The sequence below is a fragment of the Perna viridis genome, chromosome 4 (genome assembly GCF_037379345.1).
Source record: "Perna viridis isolate PV_CMFRI_1.1 ecotype Kerala chromosome 4, ASM3737934v1, whole genome shotgun sequence".
NCBI classification, from domain to species: domain Eukaryota; kingdom Metazoa; phylum Mollusca; class Bivalvia; order Mytilida; family Mytilidae; genus Perna; species Perna viridis.
Genome location: NC_142448.1, coordinates 11,303,784 through 11,327,660, shown reverse-complemented (window position 1 = coordinate 11,327,660; position 23,877 = coordinate 11,303,784). Strand labels below are relative to the sequence as shown.

General features: G+C 34.7%; 1 protein-coding gene and 1 long non-coding RNA gene across 3 annotated transcripts; one reads left to right on the top strand and one right to left on the bottom strand.

Moving 5' to 3' along the window:
* Positions 1-358: 358 nt before the first annotated feature.
* LOC148618847 (myosin heavy chain, striated muscle-like) lies at positions 359-20,010 on the top strand. Its single transcript, XM_088578115.1, has 32 exons — positions 359-3,384; positions 3,700-3,843; positions 4,157-4,341; positions 4,576-4,693; positions 4,924-5,016; positions 6,082-6,145; positions 6,400-6,498; positions 6,748-6,851; positions 7,616-7,867; positions 8,127-8,276; positions 8,432-8,602; positions 8,846-9,022; positions 9,423-9,549; positions 9,765-9,826; positions 10,185-10,272; positions 10,503-10,620; positions 10,833-11,090; positions 11,345-11,810; positions 12,055-12,264; positions 13,168-13,313; positions 13,543-14,023; positions 14,345-14,590; positions 14,822-15,018; positions 15,466-15,598; positions 15,804-16,020; positions 16,203-16,443; positions 16,715-16,907; positions 17,205-17,465; positions 17,757-17,996; positions 18,200-18,400; positions 18,930-19,106; positions 19,671-20,010. The coding sequence occupies exons 1-31, from the start codon at positions 3,184-3,186 to the stop codon at positions 19,101-19,103; spliced, it is 5,817 nt and encodes a 1,938-aa protein (XP_088434241.1). The 5' UTR covers positions 359-3,183; the 3' UTR covers positions 19,104-19,106; positions 19,671-20,010.
* On the bottom strand, positions 4,158-6,834 carry LOC148618848 (uncharacterized). Of its 2 annotated transcripts, XR_015921485.1 has the most exons (3): positions 6,697-6,834; positions 4,857-5,301; positions 4,158-4,744 (listed from the first exon to the last, which is right to left on the bottom strand). It is a non-coding gene; the product is annotated as an uncharacterized LOC148618848 (long non-coding RNA). The 2 variants fall into 2 exon arrangements; XR_015921484.1 differs by having other exon boundaries at positions 4,158-5,301.
* Positions 20,011-23,877: the final 3,867 nt, after the last annotated feature.

Below are 23,877 nucleotides of genomic sequence, written 5' to 3'. Positions count from 1 at the left end.
ACAGACGAGTTATCAATGACCTTGTCATATAACGATAGAAGTAACAGAAATGTTGGAAAATACACAAAAATTGATAAAGACTGGTTTTTGTTATCATTGATGAAGGAAAACATTGAGATGAAAGATGATAGTAAAACCGGCAATGCCTACACACACATCTAGTTACTAAGGAACAACTGAAATGTCCATAAGCAGCAACCCGGTAGCATAGACTAATTATATAACGATTAGTTCAATTGGTTAAACTAGCATTTCTCTCCTGATTTTAACCAACCAAATTTCTTGAAACAAAAACAGATAAAAGTTGCAAAAAATTTGGGGGTGGTGTATATATATAAGAAGTTATCAGGTATTCTGTACAGAACCGCCAGTATTGTAAGTATGTTTGAACCTTGTGTGATATCCTCCTTAACCAGAACCTTACCAAACATTTGTCTCTCAATAAACTATCAATAAACTAATGTTTTCTAAACTAGTGTTTGTCTCTTCCTCCATCATCATCCTTACCTTATCCTAACCTTACTTAGATCACGGAATCACATCTCCCAATACCCTGCACCACACCCATACTTAGATTATGTGATAAAATGGATTTATTCTAGTGTGGATTATACAAATCTCCAACAAATAACGGTAGGTGATGGTTTTACCAGTGTGATACCTAGAGTATATATACCTTACATGGGTTCTGAATTTAATTACATGTATATGTACTTTAGAGAACACTTGAACAAATGTCAGTGTATACATAAAAGGCGTATATCAATTGATAAGAAATCGCGAGTTCAGGAAAAATAGGAACAACAAAGAAGTCAATCAGACATACAAGTTTATAAAAATAAGACACCGGGTGATGTCTGCATTAAGTCATCGACTTAACATATGAGCATATAGTTAGCATAATTAAATTTATTGAAATGTTAAAACGCATTAAGCAAGAACGTATCTTTAAAACTAAACTGGAACATAAACTCTCTATGCAAAGGTTAACATAAAAGTAAATATTATGTCAAAACTTTTTAAATACAGTCGTAACTGATAGCAGGTCAGTTTTCATTTTTTAATTAAAAAAAGGAGGATTTATAAAAAAAAAAATCAATTCATTCTGTAGACAGTTTTACATACTAGTTACCGATAACTGTGCGATACGAACGATTTACACTATAATCATAATTTAATACAATAATAATACCAATCTTCCTTATCTACCGGTATATTATAATGGTATCAGTCTTTATTACAAATTATGGAAATAATAATAGAATGAAAATAATATCAAGTGAGAAAACATAGATGTTACATTAATTATACATACATGCAATAAATCTACGGTAACATGCATATCAGGATTATACGAGATTTTTCCTTATTCGATATACACCTACTTACCGACAGATACAGAAGTGTTTATACGAACATATCATAATACAAGGATTACAGCATTCAACTTTTGTAAAAATAAACAGGATTGAAACATTACTAATTAAATACAGTTTTAAATGCATACATGTATTATGTGTACTTACATGTAGAATTACTGAAATTTTCGTTTCAAGTTAAGTATAAGTTTTAAGGTTTACTATTAAAAATGGCATACCCCTGATATTTTTGTTCATAGGGAAGTTTATCTATCAAGCAACATGTTTTAACTTATTTCTTCCAAACTTAGAGTTTTACACTTTATACCGCACAAAACAAGATTGGGCTTTGGACTAGTAAAACTAAATATTATGGAACTTCTTAATGCTTCGTAGTATAGTGTTTTTGTGTGTCTCATCTTAATACTTTTTTTCAAACTATCATTAAAGTCTATGAAACATTTGGGGGAGTCAAAGCGGACAGTACAAAAACAATCATGCAACACCAGGAAACAATCAGGACATTGTTTTGCGGTTTGTTTTGTGGGTTATTGATGTTTCAGCAATAAAGCATAAATCACAACGTCTCAAGAATGTACGCTGTTAGTTACTTCCTGGGCGATCACCAAATATGGACTTCCGGCTGCCGCCAACAAATGATTACGTCAATATAATGTCTGATCTTAGACCAGCAATATCAGTGTGCAAAACTAATATTTATTTAGCCAAAAATGTAGATAATCGAAATCAAAGTTGTCTGCACATATTCCAAAGGAAAACATCAGAAAAAATAAGTTTTGGTTGATGGAGAAAAAAAACTTGTTCAAATCAACAATCAATAATTATGATAATGAATGCAGAGTTTACTGCTAATAAATAAGATCGCTTACGAGAGGACCAACATTATAAGCTAACTCATCAAGCATGCTTTAATACTCTCGTTTGAATACATGATTCAGGTGAATAACAAGATTAATTACAGAATAAGATAAACTCAGTAATTTTTTTCTTCCGTATAGTATAAACAAGTATTATCTTTAAAAAAAAAGATAGCCGACGCAGTAGAATTTGCTCTTTTTATTTATAATTGTCTTCATTTATTCAGGAAATACAGGACATAACACATGCACTCAGTATCAATTTCCGATACAGTTTTTTCGAACGCCACTAAATTGTCAGTTTTTGGCCAGTCGGGAAACAGAATTTCGATCAAGTGACCTGCGTTTCCAAGGAAAAGAGTCTTTAAGGCCAAAGGTTAAAAAGTGAAACCATACCGACTGCATCGGAAAAAGATCTTTGAAATATACTTTAACATAATAAAAAATACCCACACTAGCCACAGTTACGGAAGTGGATATTAAACCCCACGCGCATAACGGTTGCAAATGCAAGAGTACAGATCCCCACATTGAAACAAAATGTTAAGGAAATCAACATGCCGTCAAAATGTTATATGGAGAATAATTGCAAAGACACCTCTGAGATATCTGTCGTCAACCAAAACCACTAAACAATACGTAATTTTATTTTAAATGGCGAGTTCAGTAAAACCTTATATTTTAAATCAAAGCTTGATCTGTCTTCGTTTTTCTCTCAGATCTTAAAATTCCGATCTAACCAACCCAATCCACATCCGTTTAAAATAAAGCAAACTAATCCGTACTTCAACTCATGGCGGGATACTCAGTATTCAACTTTCTTGTTTTCCCCCAGGAGGTTCTGGCCTTGTGTAGTAGTTTGTCCAGAGCTCAGACGATCTCCGAATTTCGCCATTTTCGGCTGTATCATTCCGATTAAGGAGCTTGTCAACTAGATAATTTCAAAGATGACGAGTGGGTTGAGACCAGATGATCCCGATTTCCCATACCTCTGTGTGGACAGGGTCAAGTTGATGAAAGAGCAGACCAGGGAATTCGATGGTAAAAAAGCATGTTGGTGTCCAGATGACAAAGAAGGTTTCGTAGCTGCCGAAATCCAGTCATCCAAAGGAGATGAACTAACTGTTAAATTGGTTGAATCCCAGCAGGTAAGTAATTCGTTATTCACCAAAAATACTATTAATGTGTTAAATACTTTGGGAAACACATTTTGATCACATGCTCTACAGCAATGGTCACTTGTACTTTTATATATCGTCATGAGAACATTTCTGTATTCTAAGACTTAGTCCATGTTGCATTGCTTGTAAAATAATTTTGCCCTTTTATTTAAACCCATTGATTAGGATAAATTAGAATTGGGAGGAAATGTTACAGAGTTCAGGTTTAAATGCGACTTACACAATTACTCAATCTACTCGATAGATTTGTGAAGTTTAATTATATTACGTATTGTATTACAGAATAGAACATGCAAGAAGGATGACATCCAACAAATGAACCCACCGAAGTATGAAATGATAGAAGACATGGCCAATTTGACCTACCTAAACGAAGCCTCTGTACTGCATAATTTAAGGGCACGTTACAAGGCCCAACTAATTTATGTAAGTATGGAATAAAATTGAACGATGTTGGCTCCGAAATACTTTTTACCACATTTCATTTGCACACAACTAGTAGTAGTAAATGCAACCATTTTAAAAGCCAAAGAACAGATACCAAGTGAAAATTTCTAAATTTAAGTGTTAAAAAAGAATTAAATTAGGCATTTACTTAAGATATTTTAACCAATAAAATATTTTTTCTTTTATCGAAATCGCTTTAATCCGTTTTAATTTATTTTACAAAATTCAACAATGACACCAAATTTCATACTCTAGGATAATATATTCTAGATACCAAATTTCGTCTTTACAGACCTACTCTGGACTTTTCTGTGTAGCTGTTAATCCCTACAGACGTCTCCCAATCTACACTGACAGTGTCATTTCCAAGTACAAGGGAAAGAGGAAGACAGAAATGCCCCCTCACTTGTTCTCTGTAGCTGACAATGCTTACCAGTTCATGGTACAAGATCGTGAGAACCAGTCCTGCTTGATTACGTAAGAGTTGCATCTCAACATTTTTTCTTACATTCTTAAAAGAAGAGACGTCCATATACGCTTGAACTTTATGTACAAGAAAAAACAAGATTTTTGAAGAAAAAAAAATTCTGTTACTGAATTAATTATGCAGTGAATTTGAAAATCATTATTTGAAATACCTTTTCTTTTGAGTAATAGTTTCCATGACATAACGTTTGTTCCCACAGAATGATAATACTTTTGTGTTAACAGTGGTGAATCCGGTGCCGGAAAGACAGAAAACACCAAGAAAGTCATTATGTACTTTGCTAAAGTCGCTGCTTCCATTGGTGGTAAAAAAGACGAGGAAGAGGCAAAATCTGACAAGAAAGTGAGTAATACTCATATACTATAATCCACTGAATTTATTATTGAGTCATATCTGAAAATAGAAAAAAAAGTCTTAATACTTCTTTTTAATGACAATTTTTTCCAAATCCGAGCAAATTATCGGCGATGAGGCTTTACGAGTGGCTTGATATGAACAAACCTACCTTAATATTCGGCTTGTTTTGACTTGGAAGTCAGTTTTGGGGTACATTTTTGATTTACTGTCTCTAGGGTACCCTTGAGGACCAGATTGTGCAGGCTAACCCTGTACTTGAAGCATACGGTAACGCCAAGACAACACGTAACAACAATTCCTCTAGATTCGTAAGTATCATTGTTTCCATGTTCTATCCTTCCTCTACACCTCTTGTACTATAACCACAAAGAGTGAATTTTTAGAGTGTGCACCCATTTTTCATTTACTGTATATTTTCCTTCTAATGTTTGAAGTACATCAGAGGAGTTCGCGATTTAAAGATAGCAACCTTCCACTGTTCAAACCTTCAAATGTTATATTCCTAGAACCTTTTCCCCTGAATTCAAACTCCCGAGTTTGACCTTGTATTTCCTGTACATAAACTGGTCAGTAGTTGTCTTCCTTTGAGATATCTGGCAAAAGAAAAGAACATACATAAAAGCAAATAACTGATGAGTTAAAACGTTTTACTACTGACTAGTTACACTTCTGAGTTCCCATCCTCAAAATCTTGCATGCGTCATCAAACCATTGTTTTCATCTGTGTGCCACCAAAACACCTTCACCCTTTTTACGAAAATATCAGATTCTACACATCGTCGATATTTTTGTACATTAACACTCAATATGAAAGTAAAGAGGAAATCTTGGTTGATATTGTGCAAATTTTGACATGACCAATACTAAAACATACAATAATATTCAAGTATAATTTTATAAAAAGTTACATCATCTTAGTCATGGTGAATTCAAAGTTTCCTCTTTATGGCTGTCATTTCACATGATGGTTAATAACCTTTACCTCTACCTTTTCATTGCCTTGGTGTGTTTAGGTCTAACACGATGTTCCCATAGGAACTGTGACTCGTGGATTCCATAGAAAAGTGAGTATAGCACAAAGTATACTTATTCTAATGATTCCAAAACATTTTCTGTTGCGCAATTTTGGTTTGCCCATTTGACATCTTCTGTGCCAACTCAGCAGAGCACTAAATTGTGCTTTATGACAACTGACCCAAAAGTTAAGTCGTTATTACAGAAAAGGAATCTATAGTGTTTCATGATTATTTTATGTCAATGTTTTAAGTTAGAGCAACATGTGTCAAAATGTTTTATATTGCCATTTTTTTTCATTAAGTGTTTTTAAATCGTAACTTCAGAAAACCCTCTTCACATTTTTATTTTCTCTTTAGGGAAAATTTATCCGTATTCACTTCGGACCTACTGGAAAAATCTCTGGTGCCGATATTGAAACATGTGAGTACTCATTCTACTTCTTAATTTTTTTTTTGGTTATATTAATTGATCCATCGGTCAATTTCAGTCCTTAGATATTCATGTATTGAATTTAACAAATGTGTAAGAGATGCAAAAAAATATATATATAATCCAGGACTGTAGCATATTGGTATGCCGACTGAAGTTTAAAAATATCATTTGAAATATTTGAAACATCAAATAAAATTCTAGTAAATGCATATATTACAAATTAGCATTTTCTTGTGTTTCAGATCTATTGGAGAAATCCCGTGTCACCTTCCAGCAGTCTGCTGAAAGAAACTACCATATCTTTTACCAGCTCTGCAGTCAAGCCATTCCTAAATACCATGGTAAAGTACTTTGCTTTCGACACATGACAGTGATAATCCAAATAGGAAAATTGTTTTAACATCATGTGTCTCTTATTTGTCTTCGGCTGTATCATTCGAATATCGAATATTCTAACTATGGTTCATATGGGCTTTACTCTCAAGAAAAAAATAATTAAACTATAATACTACTTAAAATAGAATTAGCATAATGCTTACATATTAAGACACTAAACCTTTGTTTAAACAAAATTTGACTGTTTATTACAGAGATGTTGTTGATCAGCCCAGATGCCGGTTTGTACACCTTTATCAACCAAGGTGCCCTGACTGTAGATGGTATTGACGATGTAGAAGAAATGAACCTTTGCGATGTAAGATCTGTTCTTTTATCTAAAAAGAAATAAACATTTGTTGTTCTTGTTTCTCTCAAAATTAACTAGTATTCTGTATTTCCAGGCGCACATTTTAGGTATACATATGGCACGTAGTGTTGACAATCAACAGTAGAAACAAGATAAATTATTCAACTTTGTCAGGAATGAAAAATGTATTTGTAAAACGGTATATGGTATATTGGAAAGATCAACTTCACTATAATGCTATGGTTACAAATTGAAAATTGCGTACTTGTTGTAAATTCACAAATATTTTCAAAATGAGTCTTACAGTAAAAGTTTTTAATGATAGAAAGGTCTTACCCATCTAAGAGCTAGTGATCAAACATGGACGCTACAAAAAATTATGTTCTTTAAATGTTGTCGAAGATGAAAATCATTTTCTCTTATAGTGTCCATTAAATCATAGACTTGGACAGAATATTTTAGATGCTAGAGGGACGTTTTGAAAAAAACAATAGAACATTTAGATTTAGAAAGTAAATTAATTTGGCTGCTTTCACGTGACACTTGAGCAGACTTTTGTCATAAAAGATAGACAACTATTTATATTTTAAAATGTATTCTTCATTAATATTTATTTGCTACTTGTGCATATATATGCTTAATTAATATATAAATCTGTAATATGCACTTTATGGGACGATGATTGGTATCAATAAAATATTATATTCTATTCTTTTCACTCCTTATGCCGTATACCCTTCCTTGTATATTAAATTTCGATGTCATGCTTGTAGGAAGCTTTTGACATCCTAGGATTCTCTGAGGATGAAAAATGCAGTGCTTACAAGTGCACAGCTGCCATCATGCACATGGGTGAGATGCAATTTAAACAAAGAGGTGAACAGGCTGAGGCAGATGGTACTGCTGAGGCCGAGAAAGTCTCTTTCTTGTTGGGTGTCAACTCAAACGATTTCATCAAGTCTTTGGTCAAACCAAAGATCAAAGTCGGTACTGAAGTCGTCACACAGGGACGTACAAAGGAACAGGTAAGACAATTACCGAATATGATAATAATTTATGAACTTTTGGGTGAAAAATGAAATAGCATTGACATATTTGAAAGCAGAAACTGCAATAAAGTATCGCAACGTTGAGAATCAAGAAAATATGATAATTGAAATAAAAAGTCAAATGTTATATCATGTCAAAAGGAAGAAATGAGATAGCAGAGCGACAGACATTACCCGGTCTTGTTGAGTAATTGTAGTTGATGTTTCCACTATAATCTATTTTGCGCTATTTCAGGTCGTGTACTCTGTTGGTGCTATGGCTAAGTCTCTCTACGACAGACTTTTCAACTGGCTCGTAGTCAGAGTCAACAAGACTCTCGATACCAAAGCCAAGAGAAACTACTACATCGGTGTACTGGATATTGCTGGATTTGAAATCTTTGAGGTAAGTATTCATAAGACAAAAAAGAGAGATTATACTGACGAATTCAACTAATATGGAATTAACGCGTTCTTATCATTCTCTGTACCTGTCAAAAATCTTTTTCATGACCAAAACGAACATACCTCAAAAGTACATGGTTTCAATTCTCGTTTTAGTACAACACCTTCGAACAGTTGTGCATCAATTACACTAACGAGAGATTGCAGCAGTTCTTCAACCATCACATGTTCGTCTTGGAACAGGAAGAATATAAGAAGGAGGGAATCCAGTGGGAGTTCATCAACTTCGGTATGGACTTGCAAGCCTGTATCGATCTCATTGAGAAGGTATGTTGTTGTACGTTGAAATCTCTGACCAAACGATTTAATGAAGAACGCATTTCAGTCTCACATCTCAATATAAGAACTGTTTGTCTTTGTAAACCCTCGAGTTGCTCACTTGATTCAATTTTATTCTTTTTTCTATGTGTTATTGTCTGTCCAGTTGTCTTTTTTTACAGACTGTTTTACATTTGACTAAAAATACAACGTTTGATCAATTGTGAACATATTACACGTTCTTTATCCTAGCCCATGGGTATCTTGTCCATTCTTGAGGAGGAATGTATGTTCCCTAAAGCTTCAGACAAATCCTTCAAAGAAAAGTTGTTCACAACACACATGGGTAAATCACCAAACTTCAATAAACCAGGAAAGGCTTCCAAAGGAAAGAAGTCTGACTTTGAACTTACTCATTACGCTGGAATCGTAAGTAATAATACTGTATTTCACATTTATAAGTTCAGTTCCAGAACGGTAATAATACCTCGCATCAATGCATCCATTCTCAATCTCCGAACAGCTTTTGTCGTTCCGAAGTCACTCTAGACACTGCAGCCAGCCCTCTCAGAAAATGTAAGAATCTTGCAAACTCAGGAAAAAGTTAATGATTTTACGCGACGTTTTATTTCTATCACGTCCGAGAATTTCAAAAGGCCTATCTGCAGCGGTAAGTAAGAGAAGAAACGAACGTCTGCCGCTGCTTGGAGCTTGATCCATTTTAACTATAGCATTTATTTTATCACCATATATTTAACTAAATCGAATTCCGAAAATTTACAATTTTGCAACATACATCAAAACATAATGTTTAATTTTATCATTCAAGGTACCATACGGAACCGAGGGTTGGCTTGAAAAGAACAAGGATCCTATTAACGAGACTGTTGTAGACTTGTTGTCTAAGTCAAAGGAACACCTTGTACAGACTTTGTTCGCTCCTCCAGCACCAGTTGGTAAGTAAAAGCAACCGATGAAACAGTCACATATATAATGAGACATCACTGTTTAGAATTAAAAGCATGGATTAGTGTTGTGGTAACTATAATTAGTCATATCTATAGGAAACATAATATATGTATATATTGCAACAAATGAACAAATAGAACCATGAAGAATAACACATGCATTAAAATACTGGCAAATGTCAAAATATTTAATTTAATTATAGAGGGAGGTGGATCCAAGAAGAAGAAGTCATCTGCTTTCCAAACAATTTCAGCTGTCCACAGGGTAGGTACAAAAGTATTGATATCAATATCCAAGCTCATGAAAATAAATATTTTTTTTACAATACAACATACGTGTACGGTAAAAATAATTATTAAAAAAGTGAACGCGTACTCTCATGAATTTAGTTATTATTTTTTTTAATAACATGCGCTCTTTATTTTTAGTTTAATAAATGATGTTATATGCCTCTCTAAAAAGAAGACATTTACTTCAGGAACGATATTGGAATCCAGCTATAGCCATATTTATACCATTTAAATAAACAAAAATAACGCGTCAAAACATTTGATATTATTCATCACAAAATATAAAGCTACTCAAAATCTAGGAAAATACAAACTTTGTCATCCACTTTCAGGAATCTCTGAACAAGTTGATGAAGAACTTGTACAGCACCCATCCTCACTTCGTAAGATGTATCATTCCAAACGAACTCAAACAGCCAGGTATAGATAAAAAATGATCATAAAATTAAGTATACTCTCGGCTACGTCAAGGATATTTATTTATCATGAAATTATTGTCCTTTAAGGAGATGATCTTTCTGTGATCAATTGATGCTTCATACTTTTACGGTACAAACTTTACTCTCAATTCCAACATCCAAATTGCAAAAAAAAAATTATAGAGCAGTACATATATTCGGAAGACATAATTAGATTTGATTTTATAACAGGTCTTATTGATGCCTTCCTTGTATTGAACCAGCTCCAATGTAACGGTGTACTGGAAGGAATCCGTATTTGTAGAAAGGGTTTCCCAAGCCGAATCGTTTACTCTGAATTCAAACAAAGGTATGTTTTACATTTGTTGTCCATCTTTTTTATAAAAAAAATGTTCATTTTCTTTAAAAATGATACAAAAGGCTTTTTTTCCTTAGAAGTAAATATTCAAAATAGTGGTAGATACAAATTATATCGTTAATTCTTTCTTTTCAGTCTACATGATGTTTTCATGTTACGATGCTCATATAATTTACAGGTTCTAAGACTGTTTTAATTTTCAGATACTCTATCCTGGCTCCAAATGCTATTCCACAAGGTTTCGTTGATGGTAAGGTTGTTACTGACAAAGTATTGACAGCTTTACAACTGGATCCAGCAGAATACAGACTCGGCAACACCAAAGTTTTCTTCAAGGCTGGAGTTGTCGGTAACTTAGAAAACATGCGTGACGAACGTCTTAGTGCTATCATCTCCATGATGCAAGCTCATATCAGAGCTTATTTGATCAGGAAGTCATATAAGAAACTCTGCGATCAGAGGTAAGTGTAAGGATATTTGGACGGGAAAATTAGATTCAGTCTGCACCTTACAATTTCGATTAAGATATAGAGCTTTTACTTCTGTGGAAATTTGTAATTCGTCTTGGCAAATAGTAAAAAAGTAAAAAACTTAAGAAAAACAGACACTTGCAAACACACACACAAATGAATGCTAATACAACCAATTATGCTTAAACACAGATTGAAACGAAATACTTGTTTAAAAATATAAAACTGTATACTTTTTTTTTCAGAATTGGTCTCTCTGTTATCCAGCGTAACATCAGAAAGTGGCTCGTCCTCAAGAACTGGCAATGGTGGAAACTGTACTCGAAAGTCAAGCCATTGTTGAACATTGCAAGACAAGAAGAGGAAATGCAAAAGAAACTTGAGCAGCTAAAGAAACTTGAGGAAGATCTTGCCAAATGCGAGAAGATCAAGAAAGAACTTGAAGTACAGAACGTCACCCTCCTGGAACAAAAGAACGACCTCTTCCTTCAACTTCAGACTGAGCAAGACAATGTCATCGATCTTGAGCAGAGAGTTGAACAACTTGTAAAGCAGAAGGCCGACTTCGAGTCTCAGATCAAAGAGCTAGAGGAACGTCTTTTGGATGAGGAAGATGCTGCCTCTGAACTTGAAAACATCAAAAAGAAAATGGAGGGTGAGAATGATGAGCTGAAAAAAGATATCGAAGATCTGGAAAGCTCTCTCGCCAAGGTAAGTAAAGAATGTAGGTGATAATAAACAATGTTTTGAAAGAGGACTATAGTTATCTTTACAATAATTCTCTGTTAGCAGTTAAAGTTCATTGTTCAGTGAAAACAAGGTATTTTGTTTTAATATAATTAAATGTTAACAAACTGTCCGAGAAAACATAGTGGTACCACACTACTAAAGAATATTTACAATGTCATGACAACTTAGCTCGCAATGACTGAGTTTTATCGTTGTCTCTCAACAGGCTGAACAGGAGAAAACAACCAAAGACAACCAAATTAAGACACTTCAAGATGAGATGGCACAACAGGACGAGATGATTGCCAAACTTAACAAAGATAAGAAGGGAATGGATGAGGCCCACAAGAAAACACTTGAAGATTTACAGAAGGAGGAGGATAAAGTCAACCATCTTAACAAAGTTAAACAGAAGCTGGAGCAGACATTAGACGAGGTAAGGTCAAGTAAAAGTTTTGTTCAACATATTAATGAGCAATGTGTTCAACAATTTTCAAGTTTTCATTTATAGATCAATTGTTTTTTGAAGTCGCTAATATCGTTAGCGACTTGTTGCACTCATTATTTCAGTACTTTGCATTCGCATATGATTTGCATGATTATATATTACTACTCCACATTAAGCTGCTGATCGATGCCTTATTTACCGTCATAACTTCATAATTCTAGCTTCATACGAGATCAAAATGTACCTATTAAATATCATACACATGTGTCCTACGTGTTTTTTTTGGGTTTTTTTTTTTTGCTCATATGGGAACGGGAAGCATACATTAATAGATGATATGATCGGTTAGTACTGAACATTACCCAGTTTCCGATTCAGACACATGGCTCGTTACAATGTATATAGGTACACATTATCATGGCCCCGATACATATATATAGCCATAGCCAGTTGTTTAATCTGTTTTCCTGGTCAATATCATAAGCGACCCAAAGATCGCTGAAAATTTGAGAGAAACTTGTAGAACGAAACATTACCAGCACTACCTGGTAACCAGTTGTTTTGAAAGAAAAACATGTCGGTCATCACGGTAACGAAAGAGGAATCAAATCAAGGGAACAGAAATTGTAGCTGAAGTCACCCGATTTTAGAGCATATCGCATTCGTGCCATTTCGGATATTGGGAGCAAGTCAAAATCAGTGGCATAGAATGTTTAACAATTAGCGACTTTGAAGACTTCATCGGTCTTTGATTTAATACAGAAATTGAAGTGACAAAAATGATGATAATTGACAACATATCAAATTGTTTTAACAAGCATTTTCCGCTTTAAATGGAAGCAGTAAGTTTGAAAATGTTCTGCTTCATAACAAATCAGTTTTAACTTTCAGCTTGAGGATGGTTTGGAACGTGAAAAGAAGGTCCGTAGTGATGTTGAAAAAGCCAAACGTAAGGTTGAACAAGATCTTAAAGCTACACAGGAAACTGTTGAGGACCTTGAGAGAGTCAAGAGAGATCTTGAGGAGGCCAATAGAAAGTACGACTTACTATCTTAAACAACTGTTATAAAGTCAGATGACACTACTTTCCGATATAGTCAGTATTTATTCAAATTGTTAGGGAAACTGAAGATGGAAAACAGAACGATATAGCGAATCCTTCAGCACTTTTTTTTCTAAAAATATCCACCGGGTTACTGATTTAACTGAATGAAGATATATAAAACATGATTCTTATTCCTGAAAATTTCTATTTTCTGTCATTAGGAAAGATGCTGAAATCAACAGCCTTAACTCAAGATTGGAGGACGAGTCTAGCCTTGTTGCACAACTGCAGAGAAAGATAAAAGAACTTAACGCTAGAATTGAAGAGTTGGAAGAGGAGTTGGAAGCCGAGAGAGCAGCAAGAACAAAGGTCGAGAAACAACGTGCTGAAATATCAAGAGAGTTAGATGACCTCTCAGACAGACTTGATGAGGCTGGTGGTGCCACGCAAGCTCAGCTCGACCTTAACAAGAAGCGAGAACAAGAGTTAGTGAAGATGCGTCGCGACATGGAGGAAACAATCTTGCAGCATGAGGCTCAAGTCTCAACCCTCCGCAAGAAGCAAGCAGATGCTGCTAACGAGATGGCTGACCAGATTGATCAACTTCAAAAGGTCAGGAACAAGCTTGAGAAGGAAAAGAAAGATATGAAGCGTGAAATGGATGACATGCAAGCCACCTTCCAACACCAACTGAAAAACAGAGTGAGTGAACTTATCATATCAGTTTCATTATCTATATATGAGCAGAACTGATTTATGTTGTTGAGTATCAATGGCCGACTTTTCCCCCGACACCTTCTACAACCTTATTTTATTGATACTTTAAACCAAAGTCGAGGATAAATAGATCATTTTTAGTGGTATTTAAATCTATGGCTTGGACAAATTTTCGGTCCTTATTGTAATTTACAGAAGTCATCTAATACACTCGCAGTATATTTGGCTGATTATGAAAAGGCATACATATACTGTAAATTCCTGTTTTAAGCTACAAAACAATCATATGTTGCATATATTTTATAGGGTGCATCTGACAAGGTTGTGAAACAGTTCGAGTCTCAGATCGCCGACTTGAACGCTGAGCTCGAAAAGAGCCAGAGGAACCTTTCTGATATGGTCAACAACAAGACAAAGTTTGAAAGAGAAGCAGCAGAGTTGTCCCAACAACTTGAGGAGGCTGAACACAATGTTGGCTCATTTTCAAAAGAAAAATCTCGCCTTGCTCAACAACTCGAAGAAGCCAGATCAGCTTTGGAGGATGAAACAAGAGTGAGATTTTCTTCTTTTAACCGAATTTTTAAAAAATGGTTTTAAAGGAATGTCTTGTACCCACCAAATATATATTTGTATTGATGGTAATTTGAGCTCGTGTCAAGTAAAGTTACAGCTTTTCTACAAACACAAATTGTTACTTATCCCTTTAATTTTATAGACAGCAGTGGAATGCATATAATGGCGCATAACAAAAACTCATAAAAATATCTTTTATTATAAACTAAGGTCAGACAGAAACTGCAGAGTGAGATTAGGAATCTTACCGGTGACCTTGATGCAGCACGTGAACAAGTCGAGGAAGAACAGGAAGGCAGGTCTGATCTTCAACGTCAACTCAACAAGGCTAACACCGAGGCTCAAACGTGGAGGAGCAAATATGAAACAGAAGGAGCCGCCAGAGCTGAGGAACTTGAAGACTCCAAGTAAGATGTGAATTACATAGATGTTATTATGTTGAAGTCCAACAATTTATGTTTTATCCTTGCAAGAAGTTACACATAGCCATATTCTAAAGCCCATATGGCTTTACCATCTGTTGTTTGGGGAACGAGAGGTATTAGGTATATGTTTATATTCTTTAATTGTCAAATCCCAGAAAATGACAACGCACTTGTACTTGCAACAGACGACACAAAACTACTTCCAAAACTAATCAATAAAACGGAAGACGGGAAAATGTCGTTTCCGGAAAATAATAAATTGAAGAGAAATCGAATTCAACTCACGTATATAATAATGGGATGAAGAAAATGTTTTGTTTCTTTTCTTTGTTTCGTTTATTTCTTCACTACTGATCATATTTCTTTTATTAAAAGAATTTATCAGACAAATGCTTCTTAACATTGAATCGTTTCTATTTAATTATCTAGACGTAAGCTCCAAGCTAAACTTGCTGAAGCAGAACAGAATGCTGATGCTGCCAACGCTAAGGTTAGCCAGTTAGAGAAGGCTAAGAACAGACTGCAGGGAGAACTTGAGGACCTCGCAATTGAGACCGAAAGGGTAGATATGTTTTTGCAATGCTGTAATTCAATTTAAATATTTTTAGATTTAATTCAATCCAAAGTGGAAAGAGAGGCGGTAGTAAAAGTAGGTTTTAACATTTTAAGTATTTATCTAAACGAAATTAAATTTAACAAAAAATAGAATTAAAAATAACTAATGCAATGGTCATTGGTCGATCTAACCTACTCATTAACATTCGTAGGCCACTGCAAACGCCAACGCAATGGAGAAAAAACAGCGTGGCTTCGACAAGACAGTTGCAGAATGGAAGTCAAAAGTCAACGATTTACAGTTGGAGCTTGAGGCTGCACAGAAGGAAGCTCGTAGCTACTCTGCTGAGCTCTTCAGAGTTAAGGCTCAAGTAGAAGAATCCCAAGACTCTGTAGAGGCTTTAAGAAGAGAAAACAAGAACCTTGCTGGTATGTACATGAGGAATAGAAAAAAAAATGTTTTTTTAGGTTAAGTTTAAGGGGTACATTTAGTCTGTATGTGCAAAAATTACAGGCAATGGCTGTTTCGTTAATACTAATATGAGATGCTTCATTTTTTTTAAACCCCAAAAAGATTTATGTCAAAACATATCTTTTCTTCTTTTGATCAGAGGAAATCCGCGAGTTGACTGATCAACTTTCCGAAGGTGGCCGAAGCGTTCATGAGGTGGAGAAAGCCAAGAGACGCCTTGAGATGGAGAAAGAAGAGCTCCAGGCCGCTTTAGAAGAGGCTGAATCCACATTGGAACAAGAAGAAGCTAAGGTAGTAAGAGCTCAACTAGAAATCTCAACAATTAGGAACGATATCGATAGACGCCTCCATGAGAAGGATGAAGAATTTGAAAATACCCGGTAAGTTGGAATTGCATTTTTTCATTTACTTTTAAATATGAGACATATTTCCTCTGAATACTGACATGATTAAATTTACTTTAGAATAGAAAAAGAAAGGTTGTTTGTGGTCTGTCTATTCAAAAATCTATTCAAAATGATAGGGGAAATCACATTTAGTATTTCAGTTTGGACAGAAGGCCACAGATTAGAAGGTGTCAATCGAAAAAAAAAGTATAAATGTATTTGGAAGGACAATTTGCCATCATCTCATCATTTGTTTTGTTTTCAGTCGTAATCACCAGAGAGCATTAGACTCCATGAATGCCAGTCTTGAGGCTGAAGCCAAAGGTAAGGCTGAGGCAATGAGAATCAAGAAAAAACTTGAACAAGACATCAACGAATTGGAAGTCGCCTTGGATGCTTCTAACCGTGCTAAGGCTGAGTTGGAAAAGAACATCAAGAGATACCAACAGCAAGTAACAGTAAGTGTTATTTCATAACTACATATTACAAATTATTGTTTTGTCTTTGTTCCATTATTACCCAATATAACATTTAATGAAAGCAACTAAACCAAACAAACCTAGTGTAATAATTTAGTGAGTTACAAAAGGAAGCCGACATATGAGTGGTATATGCCACTTTTATAGCAAATGCAACATTTTTTAAAGATGCTTATAAAGGAAATCAAAACGTTGATAAAAAAAAAAGTATACTAAGTCAATACTATAGTATAAACATGTTCGTATTTAATTACAACACATTCTTCAATCTGATAGGAATTGCAAGTCCAGGTTGAAGATGAACAACGCCAACGTGAAGAGGCCCGCGATTCCTATAACTTGGTAGAGAGACGGTGCAACATGCTCCAGGGTGAGACAGATGAGCTGAGAACTGCACTGGAACAGGCTGAGAGAGCAAGGAAGAGTGCTGAGAATGACTTGTACGAATCCAACGATAGAGTCAACGAACTGTCTGCTGAACTGAGCTCAATGTCATCCCAAAAACGTAAATTGGAGTCCGATATCAACGCTATGCAGGTACGTCATCGGTATAACTATTCTTAACTCAATAGGAACTTATTTAGGACTGTTGAGAAAATGAATTCAATTACTAGTACTTAAGGTACATGTTAATTTTTTTATATTTTTATCAACGAAGAAGGTCTAAAATTAAAAAAAGTTCACAAAATCAAATTCTTTTATTTTCATTTTTGATGATTAACGATTTGAAATATCCTTTCAATACCATGACGAAGTAGTGCAAGATAATGAAGGTATGGATACTATTTTAGACAACTATGGTGCAATTTAATATGAATTTTCTTTTAGACCGATCTTGATGATATGTCCAACGAGATCAAGGCTGCTGATGACCGCGCCAGAAAGTCCACCGCTGACGCCGAAAGACTTGCCAACGAATTAAGAAGCGAACAAGAACACAGCATGCAAATCGAGAAACACCGTAAGAGTATTGAATCAACTGTGAAAGACTTGCAGATCAGACTTGATGAGGCTGAGTCTCAAGCCCTCAAAGGAGGAAAGAAAATCATTGCCAAACTTGAACAGAGGGTAAGAATTTTCTTGAATTAGATGAAAAATCGTGTTACTGTAGAAAACAAGCTTTTGGCATATCTACCTTTGGTGCGCTTACCAATAGCAAAGGATCGAGAGAAACTTATAAAAATACTCATAAATGATACAAAATAAGCTACGCTCATAAATAATATGTTGCTTGGAAATAAAATAATGCAAAGTACTTTTTCATAAAATAGATAACAGAGCTTGAAGCCGAACTTGACAACGAACAGCGCCGTCATGCTGAGACACAGAAGAACATGCGTAAGGCTGACCGTAGATTGAAGGAGATTGCCTTCCAGGCTGATGAGGACCGTAAGAACCAGGACAGATTGCAAGAAATGATAGATGCTTTGAACAACAAGATCAAGACATACAAACGCCAAGTCGAGGAAGCCGTAAGTACTAGATCATAAGTACTTGAATACTAAGTTTCTATCTATACAGAAATATATGGGAGGTGGAGGGGGTTGGTTGATACGGGGGTTAAGGGGACAGGAATCGATGGTTGAAGGGGTTGGGGAAAGTTGGTGGAGGGGAACGGGGAGTGAAAATACGGCAAGCGGGGATTATGGTTGGGAACAATAACCAGGGGTAAAATGAAAATGATCGGGAAGCGGTGGTCAGGAAGGAGGGAGGCGGTGGTCTATGGGGGGGGGGTGATGAAGTGTCCCCTGTCGACATCCTCATATGTATATATACATTCTACTTGATTTTCGATTAACGATGTGTGTGTAACAGAAGAAGATTGTGTTAACACTGATAAGACATTTATTGCCATTTACCAGTCTTTGCACTATATACCATCTCTAACTGACCGTCACATTTACATTTTATAATGTCAAGAGCCTTCTCTTAACCTTATCAACTACACTTTCTATCAAATTGTAGCCGAATTTGATTTTTTGTAATTTATTGTTTTAATAGGAGGAGATTGCCGCCATTAACTTAGCCAAATATAGGAAAGTACAGCAAGAATTTGAAGATGCCGAAGAACGTGCTGAAAGTGCCGATTCTGCTCTGCAAAAACTTCGCATGAAGAATCGCAGCTCAGTGTCAATGGCACGCACAACTATCTCTTCAACAACTACCACATCTTAAATGGTATGTACCTAACATGTGACTACCACCATAACAACAGCAATCATAAGAATGGGAATAAGTCATTTTAAAACCCCAAAGGCACGTTGTTCTAGACTAAGACCTAACAAAAATTAATTAAAGATGTATAAAAAACAGTGGTACTACAATATATACTCGGCTGCAATAAAACCTATAGCCTATAGTTTCATTTCTATAATCTCATTTCTATAATTTACCATTATACTGGGAATTGCTTAAAGGTAAAAGCATTTACAGACTATGATTAAAACGATGAACAGGGTATGGTAATCCAAGGACAAAACTAGAAAAACAGACAAAATACCACAAGTAACACAAGTTAGCTCAAATAACACACACAGAAACTAAAGAATAAAGAAGCAAGCATGGACTTCACCTAAACTGGGAGCTCAAGTTAAATACTGCAAGAAGTTAAGTTAATTGTAGATAAAGTTAATTCTAATGAGATGACTAAAGATTATCTACCGGACTGTCTACATATTAAATGAAGTACATATACTACACGCACCACCAGTAGTCCTCTTATTCTCTTCTCTATCTTTTCAGATTGATTGCCGACCAGCTTGTCGTCTTCCTGCGAAGGTGAGGTGATTTGGACAAGACATTTATAAGGACAATATTAACTACTACACAAGTGCTGCCGGACTAAGCTCTGCATTAGACTCTGGTGTGATCTAGCTCTATTTTAGTTCTGTGTTGTTTAGTGTTTATAGACTATTTATATATTTAATATTTATTTATGTATGGGCTATTATAGAGCTATCAGGGACTATGATATATAAATGTTAAGTGCTGTATGATCCTTTGCAAGAATAGTGTGACAAGTTACTTATTTTTTGTGATGTTCCTTTATTGACCTCTAATATAAATAAAAAAATGAAGTGCATATTTTTCTCTTGTAATATACATGTAACTGATTATTAAATGAAAGTGAAATCATGGTCGATAAAAGTTCAATAAAACCATATCATAAAACAAACTAAACAGACTGATAAAGGTTAAAATCAACAAAGACAAAACCAACAAAAAGCATATACAGAGCAAGCATGAAAGAAATTAAAATAGAAGAACAAATTTGACATGTCCGGTGAGTGCATGTGATACACATTTTCCAGATTATCGTTGGCGGCTCGACAGTCAAAGACCCCCGTTTCAGACAGACTCTAGCCCCCTAAGTACTACCAACATCTGTTCAAACGGTGGCTTGTGTCGACAGTTCATGTAGACGAGCGTTGAGTTCTGAACATGCTCTATAGTTTTATTAACTACTTATCCTAGATATGTTATGTCTCATGACAGTTGTAGGAACATTTCTAAAGTTCTTTGGATCATGATCATGGATCGATGGAGTGACAAAGAGCATCCGCTTTATATATAATCAACAAATTCCATCACTCATAAACTTCTTTCCTCTTTGACTTGAGCTTCAGCCAGTAGTATATGGCGGCCGTTATGCAAGCAACAGAAACTGCTCATACTTTCGAAGCGCCTGAGATCACCCCAACTTTAGTAGGTTCGAGTTTTTAGTTTTACTATTAACTTTATTAGTTCTTGTGTATTTTTCTCTTTTTGTTTTTGTTTTCGTCAAGGATGTCACCATGTCCTTTGGTATTCTCGGTGTTGTTAAAGGATTGCCAGTATTTACGGTATTGCTACTTCTTACTTTTTCAAAGCCTGGTGTTACAGAAATCGTAAAGATTCAAAGAATATAAATCCAACGAAATACAAGAAAAAAAAATACAAAAAACTCCAGAACTTAAGAAACTGAAGAACTATAGCACAACTAAAGATATTTCGAGGCCCATTAGTAATGATGTCTACGTCACAGCAAATCGATGTGTTTTCACTATCAATATCGTGGATAAACACTTTTTTAACCAGGGTCCCTGGAATGAAGAAGACTGTTACATCACAAGTTACTCTTGAAGGCGGTTGGGTAAAAGCATCTCACTTCAAAGTGAAGAAGAAATACGTATTGTATAACATTCCATCAACTTTGTGCTATCTTGTTTTTCATCATCACTAATGCTCCCCGTCAAACATTAGTTCGGATAGTTCCTTGTCTGCTTGTGAAATTGTATGTTAAGTTCTACTTGATAAGCACCTTAACTGTAATATTTTGGGACGAATTAAAACAAAGCAATGTAAAAAATACATTGATTCTGTACATTGGATTGAAGAAAGAATTGAGTTAAAATTACAAATCCTTAATCAGATAACAATTCCATCTACCAAAATATCAATTCGAAGAGATGAAACTGATCAGAAAGGCAATATATCCCAAATGAAGAACGCCCAATAAATTTTCTAGGGAGAAAAATGGCTAGAAAACACAATTTTAACAGTTATTTTAACATCGAAAACGATTTAAAAAAAAAATCCACAAAATACGGATGTCCCACGAAACACAGTGAATTACGTTACAATTTTCCTGAAGCTGTAATGCAAATGTAACTGACACATACAGTAAGTCTATGCGAGGAAAAAATATCATAAAATTATAAACAAGATAAAAAGGAATGATTCACACGTAAAGGATAATGTTTTTATTGAAATATACATGATTTTTATCTTTTTTCCAAATGTGCAATCCTATGTTGGTTATAAAAGCTCTTTGAAAGCTTATGTTGTTTTGTTACATAACTTGCCGACTTTAAATAAAGCTTATTTGATTTGATTTCACACGGTGTCTATTGCATCTGTTAATGGTGGTAGCAAACTTTCCATATTCTTATCTAAACACAAATCAATGTCAGTCATAAATGAATCTTAAACAGATTTTTCAGGTGCTATATATTTTTACACATTCTTGGTCAAGTACAAATCCATGAATTACGTTACGGTAACTTCTTTTAAACTGATAAAAAACACTGTTCTCGGAACAAATTAACTATAAATCATTATCAGTGACATCGCCTATCTTTAGATGGGAAGTTGTGACACGGGAACAAGTTTTTGGCGTTCCTAAGGTAAACATTCCCTCAAGTCATAGATGTCCTTAATTTCTGTTATGTGCTATTATTTAGATATTATTGATTTTCGGTTTAATTTAATTTAGAAACGGAGAATATATGTATGTTATGACAAAGGTATAGTGCTATGTATTATAAATAAATTAAGCATTGGTATATATTATGGTGTAACATAATTCACCGGTTCTTAAATTAAACTGTGTATTTGATTAAATAAAATGGTTTTACATGACAATTTGTCTTGAGAAACATTGAATTAATGATAAACAAATATAGGAATAACCTTCGAAGAAACAAAAGCCATTCAAAAACTATTTAAACATTGCAAGAAATTAAGTAATCACAAAAAAGACATGTGTGCTTCTTCCTGAACTGACATAGATAAATTATTTTTTGTTTTTGTTTATTCAGATCACTTGAAAACAAAGCATATATATTGAACTCAAGCATAACTACAATAAAATATTTGATAATGCATCTTTAAGGATATACCAACAATAAATTTCAATTTCTCAGCTATATAGATGATGTATTATCTTTAAACAATCCTAGTTTCAGGGATACATCGCATCTTCCCCAAAGAACTTGAGATAAAGGATACTACAGGCAATGTGAAGTCTGCCTCATATCTTGACCTACACAGAGATCGATGGTAAATGAAAACTATTGACCAAACTTTACAATAAAGGTGATGACTTTTCATTCAGAATTGTCAACTTTCCTTTCATCTCTTGCAACATCCCTTCAGCCTGCATATGGTTTTCATATCACAACTTATACATTATGCCAGAGCTTGCTGTAACTAGTACGTAGACATTTTGTATCACGCTAGACTTATTGCAATTAGGCTTCTGGAACAGGGTTATGTTGCTACAAATTTGAAGTCATCACTACAGAAGTTTTATGGTCGTCATCATGAACTCGTGGATGGTTAAGGTGTATCCATCTGCACCATGAAAACTAATTTGTTGAATGTATCACAGTTTTCCTTTCCTCTTTTGTCTACCCCACATTTTACTTTTTATGAGCAGCTCGACAGATGTTTCTGGAAAAGCAGAGGATACTTACCCTATCGGTGCACCTGGTCCATGCTCCCAGTTTTTGGTGGAGACCGAGTTGCTCATTTGCTTTTGTTACTTTGTATGTATTATCTTAGTTACTTTATGTTCTTTGTTATGTTTATCTGTTATCCGTGTCTGGTCATTGCCCCTGGATTACATTCTTTTAATTTCACTAGAATCTTGGTTCCCTTGATTACTTTTTCAATTGACTTTACAATATAAGCGAAAAGTTGTTTCTGTGAATTACTTTACATTTAATGTAGACATTATAATAATTTCTGGTAGAAGATTACTCAAACATCTTATGTTTTGGAAGTATACTAGAAATATTTGTTATAATATGTTAAACAATTGATCGAACCAATTGTACCTTTATCGTTTCATTACATGCCACTGAAGACTTCGATATTTCTTCATGTGGCGTTTATAAAAATGACAAACTTAACAGATATTATAAAAATATTTTTTTCAAATATTACTTGCCAAATATTGCAATTAGTTCTTTTTGGGTTTATCCTTCCAATTTTGTTATGTGCTCCAATTAAAACATGAGAAAGCCATGGAATATATAATACACTGTTATTAGTGAATTACGTTACAAAGTCAGTCATTCCCTTTAAGCTAATTTTAAACATTCCAAATGGATTTGAATGCACATTTGTTTTGTATGTACATGTATCACCTTAAAGATGTATGAATGGAAATATACTGCTAAATTGG

Excerpts from the sequence above, each read along its gene's own strand:
- LOC148618847 (XM_088578115.1), top strand. The coding sequence starts at position 3,184 with ATGACGAGTGGGTTGAGACCAGATGATCCCGATTTCCCATACCTCTGT. Across the intron at positions 4,342-4,575 it reads AACCAGTCCTGCTTGATTAC|TGGTGAATCCGGTGCCGGAA; the intron begins GTAAGAGTTGCA and ends TTGTGTTAACAG. Across the intron at positions 7,868-8,126 it reads AGGGACGTACAAAGGAACAG|GTCGTGTACTCTGTTGGTGC; the intron begins GTAAGACAATTA and ends GCGCTATTTCAG.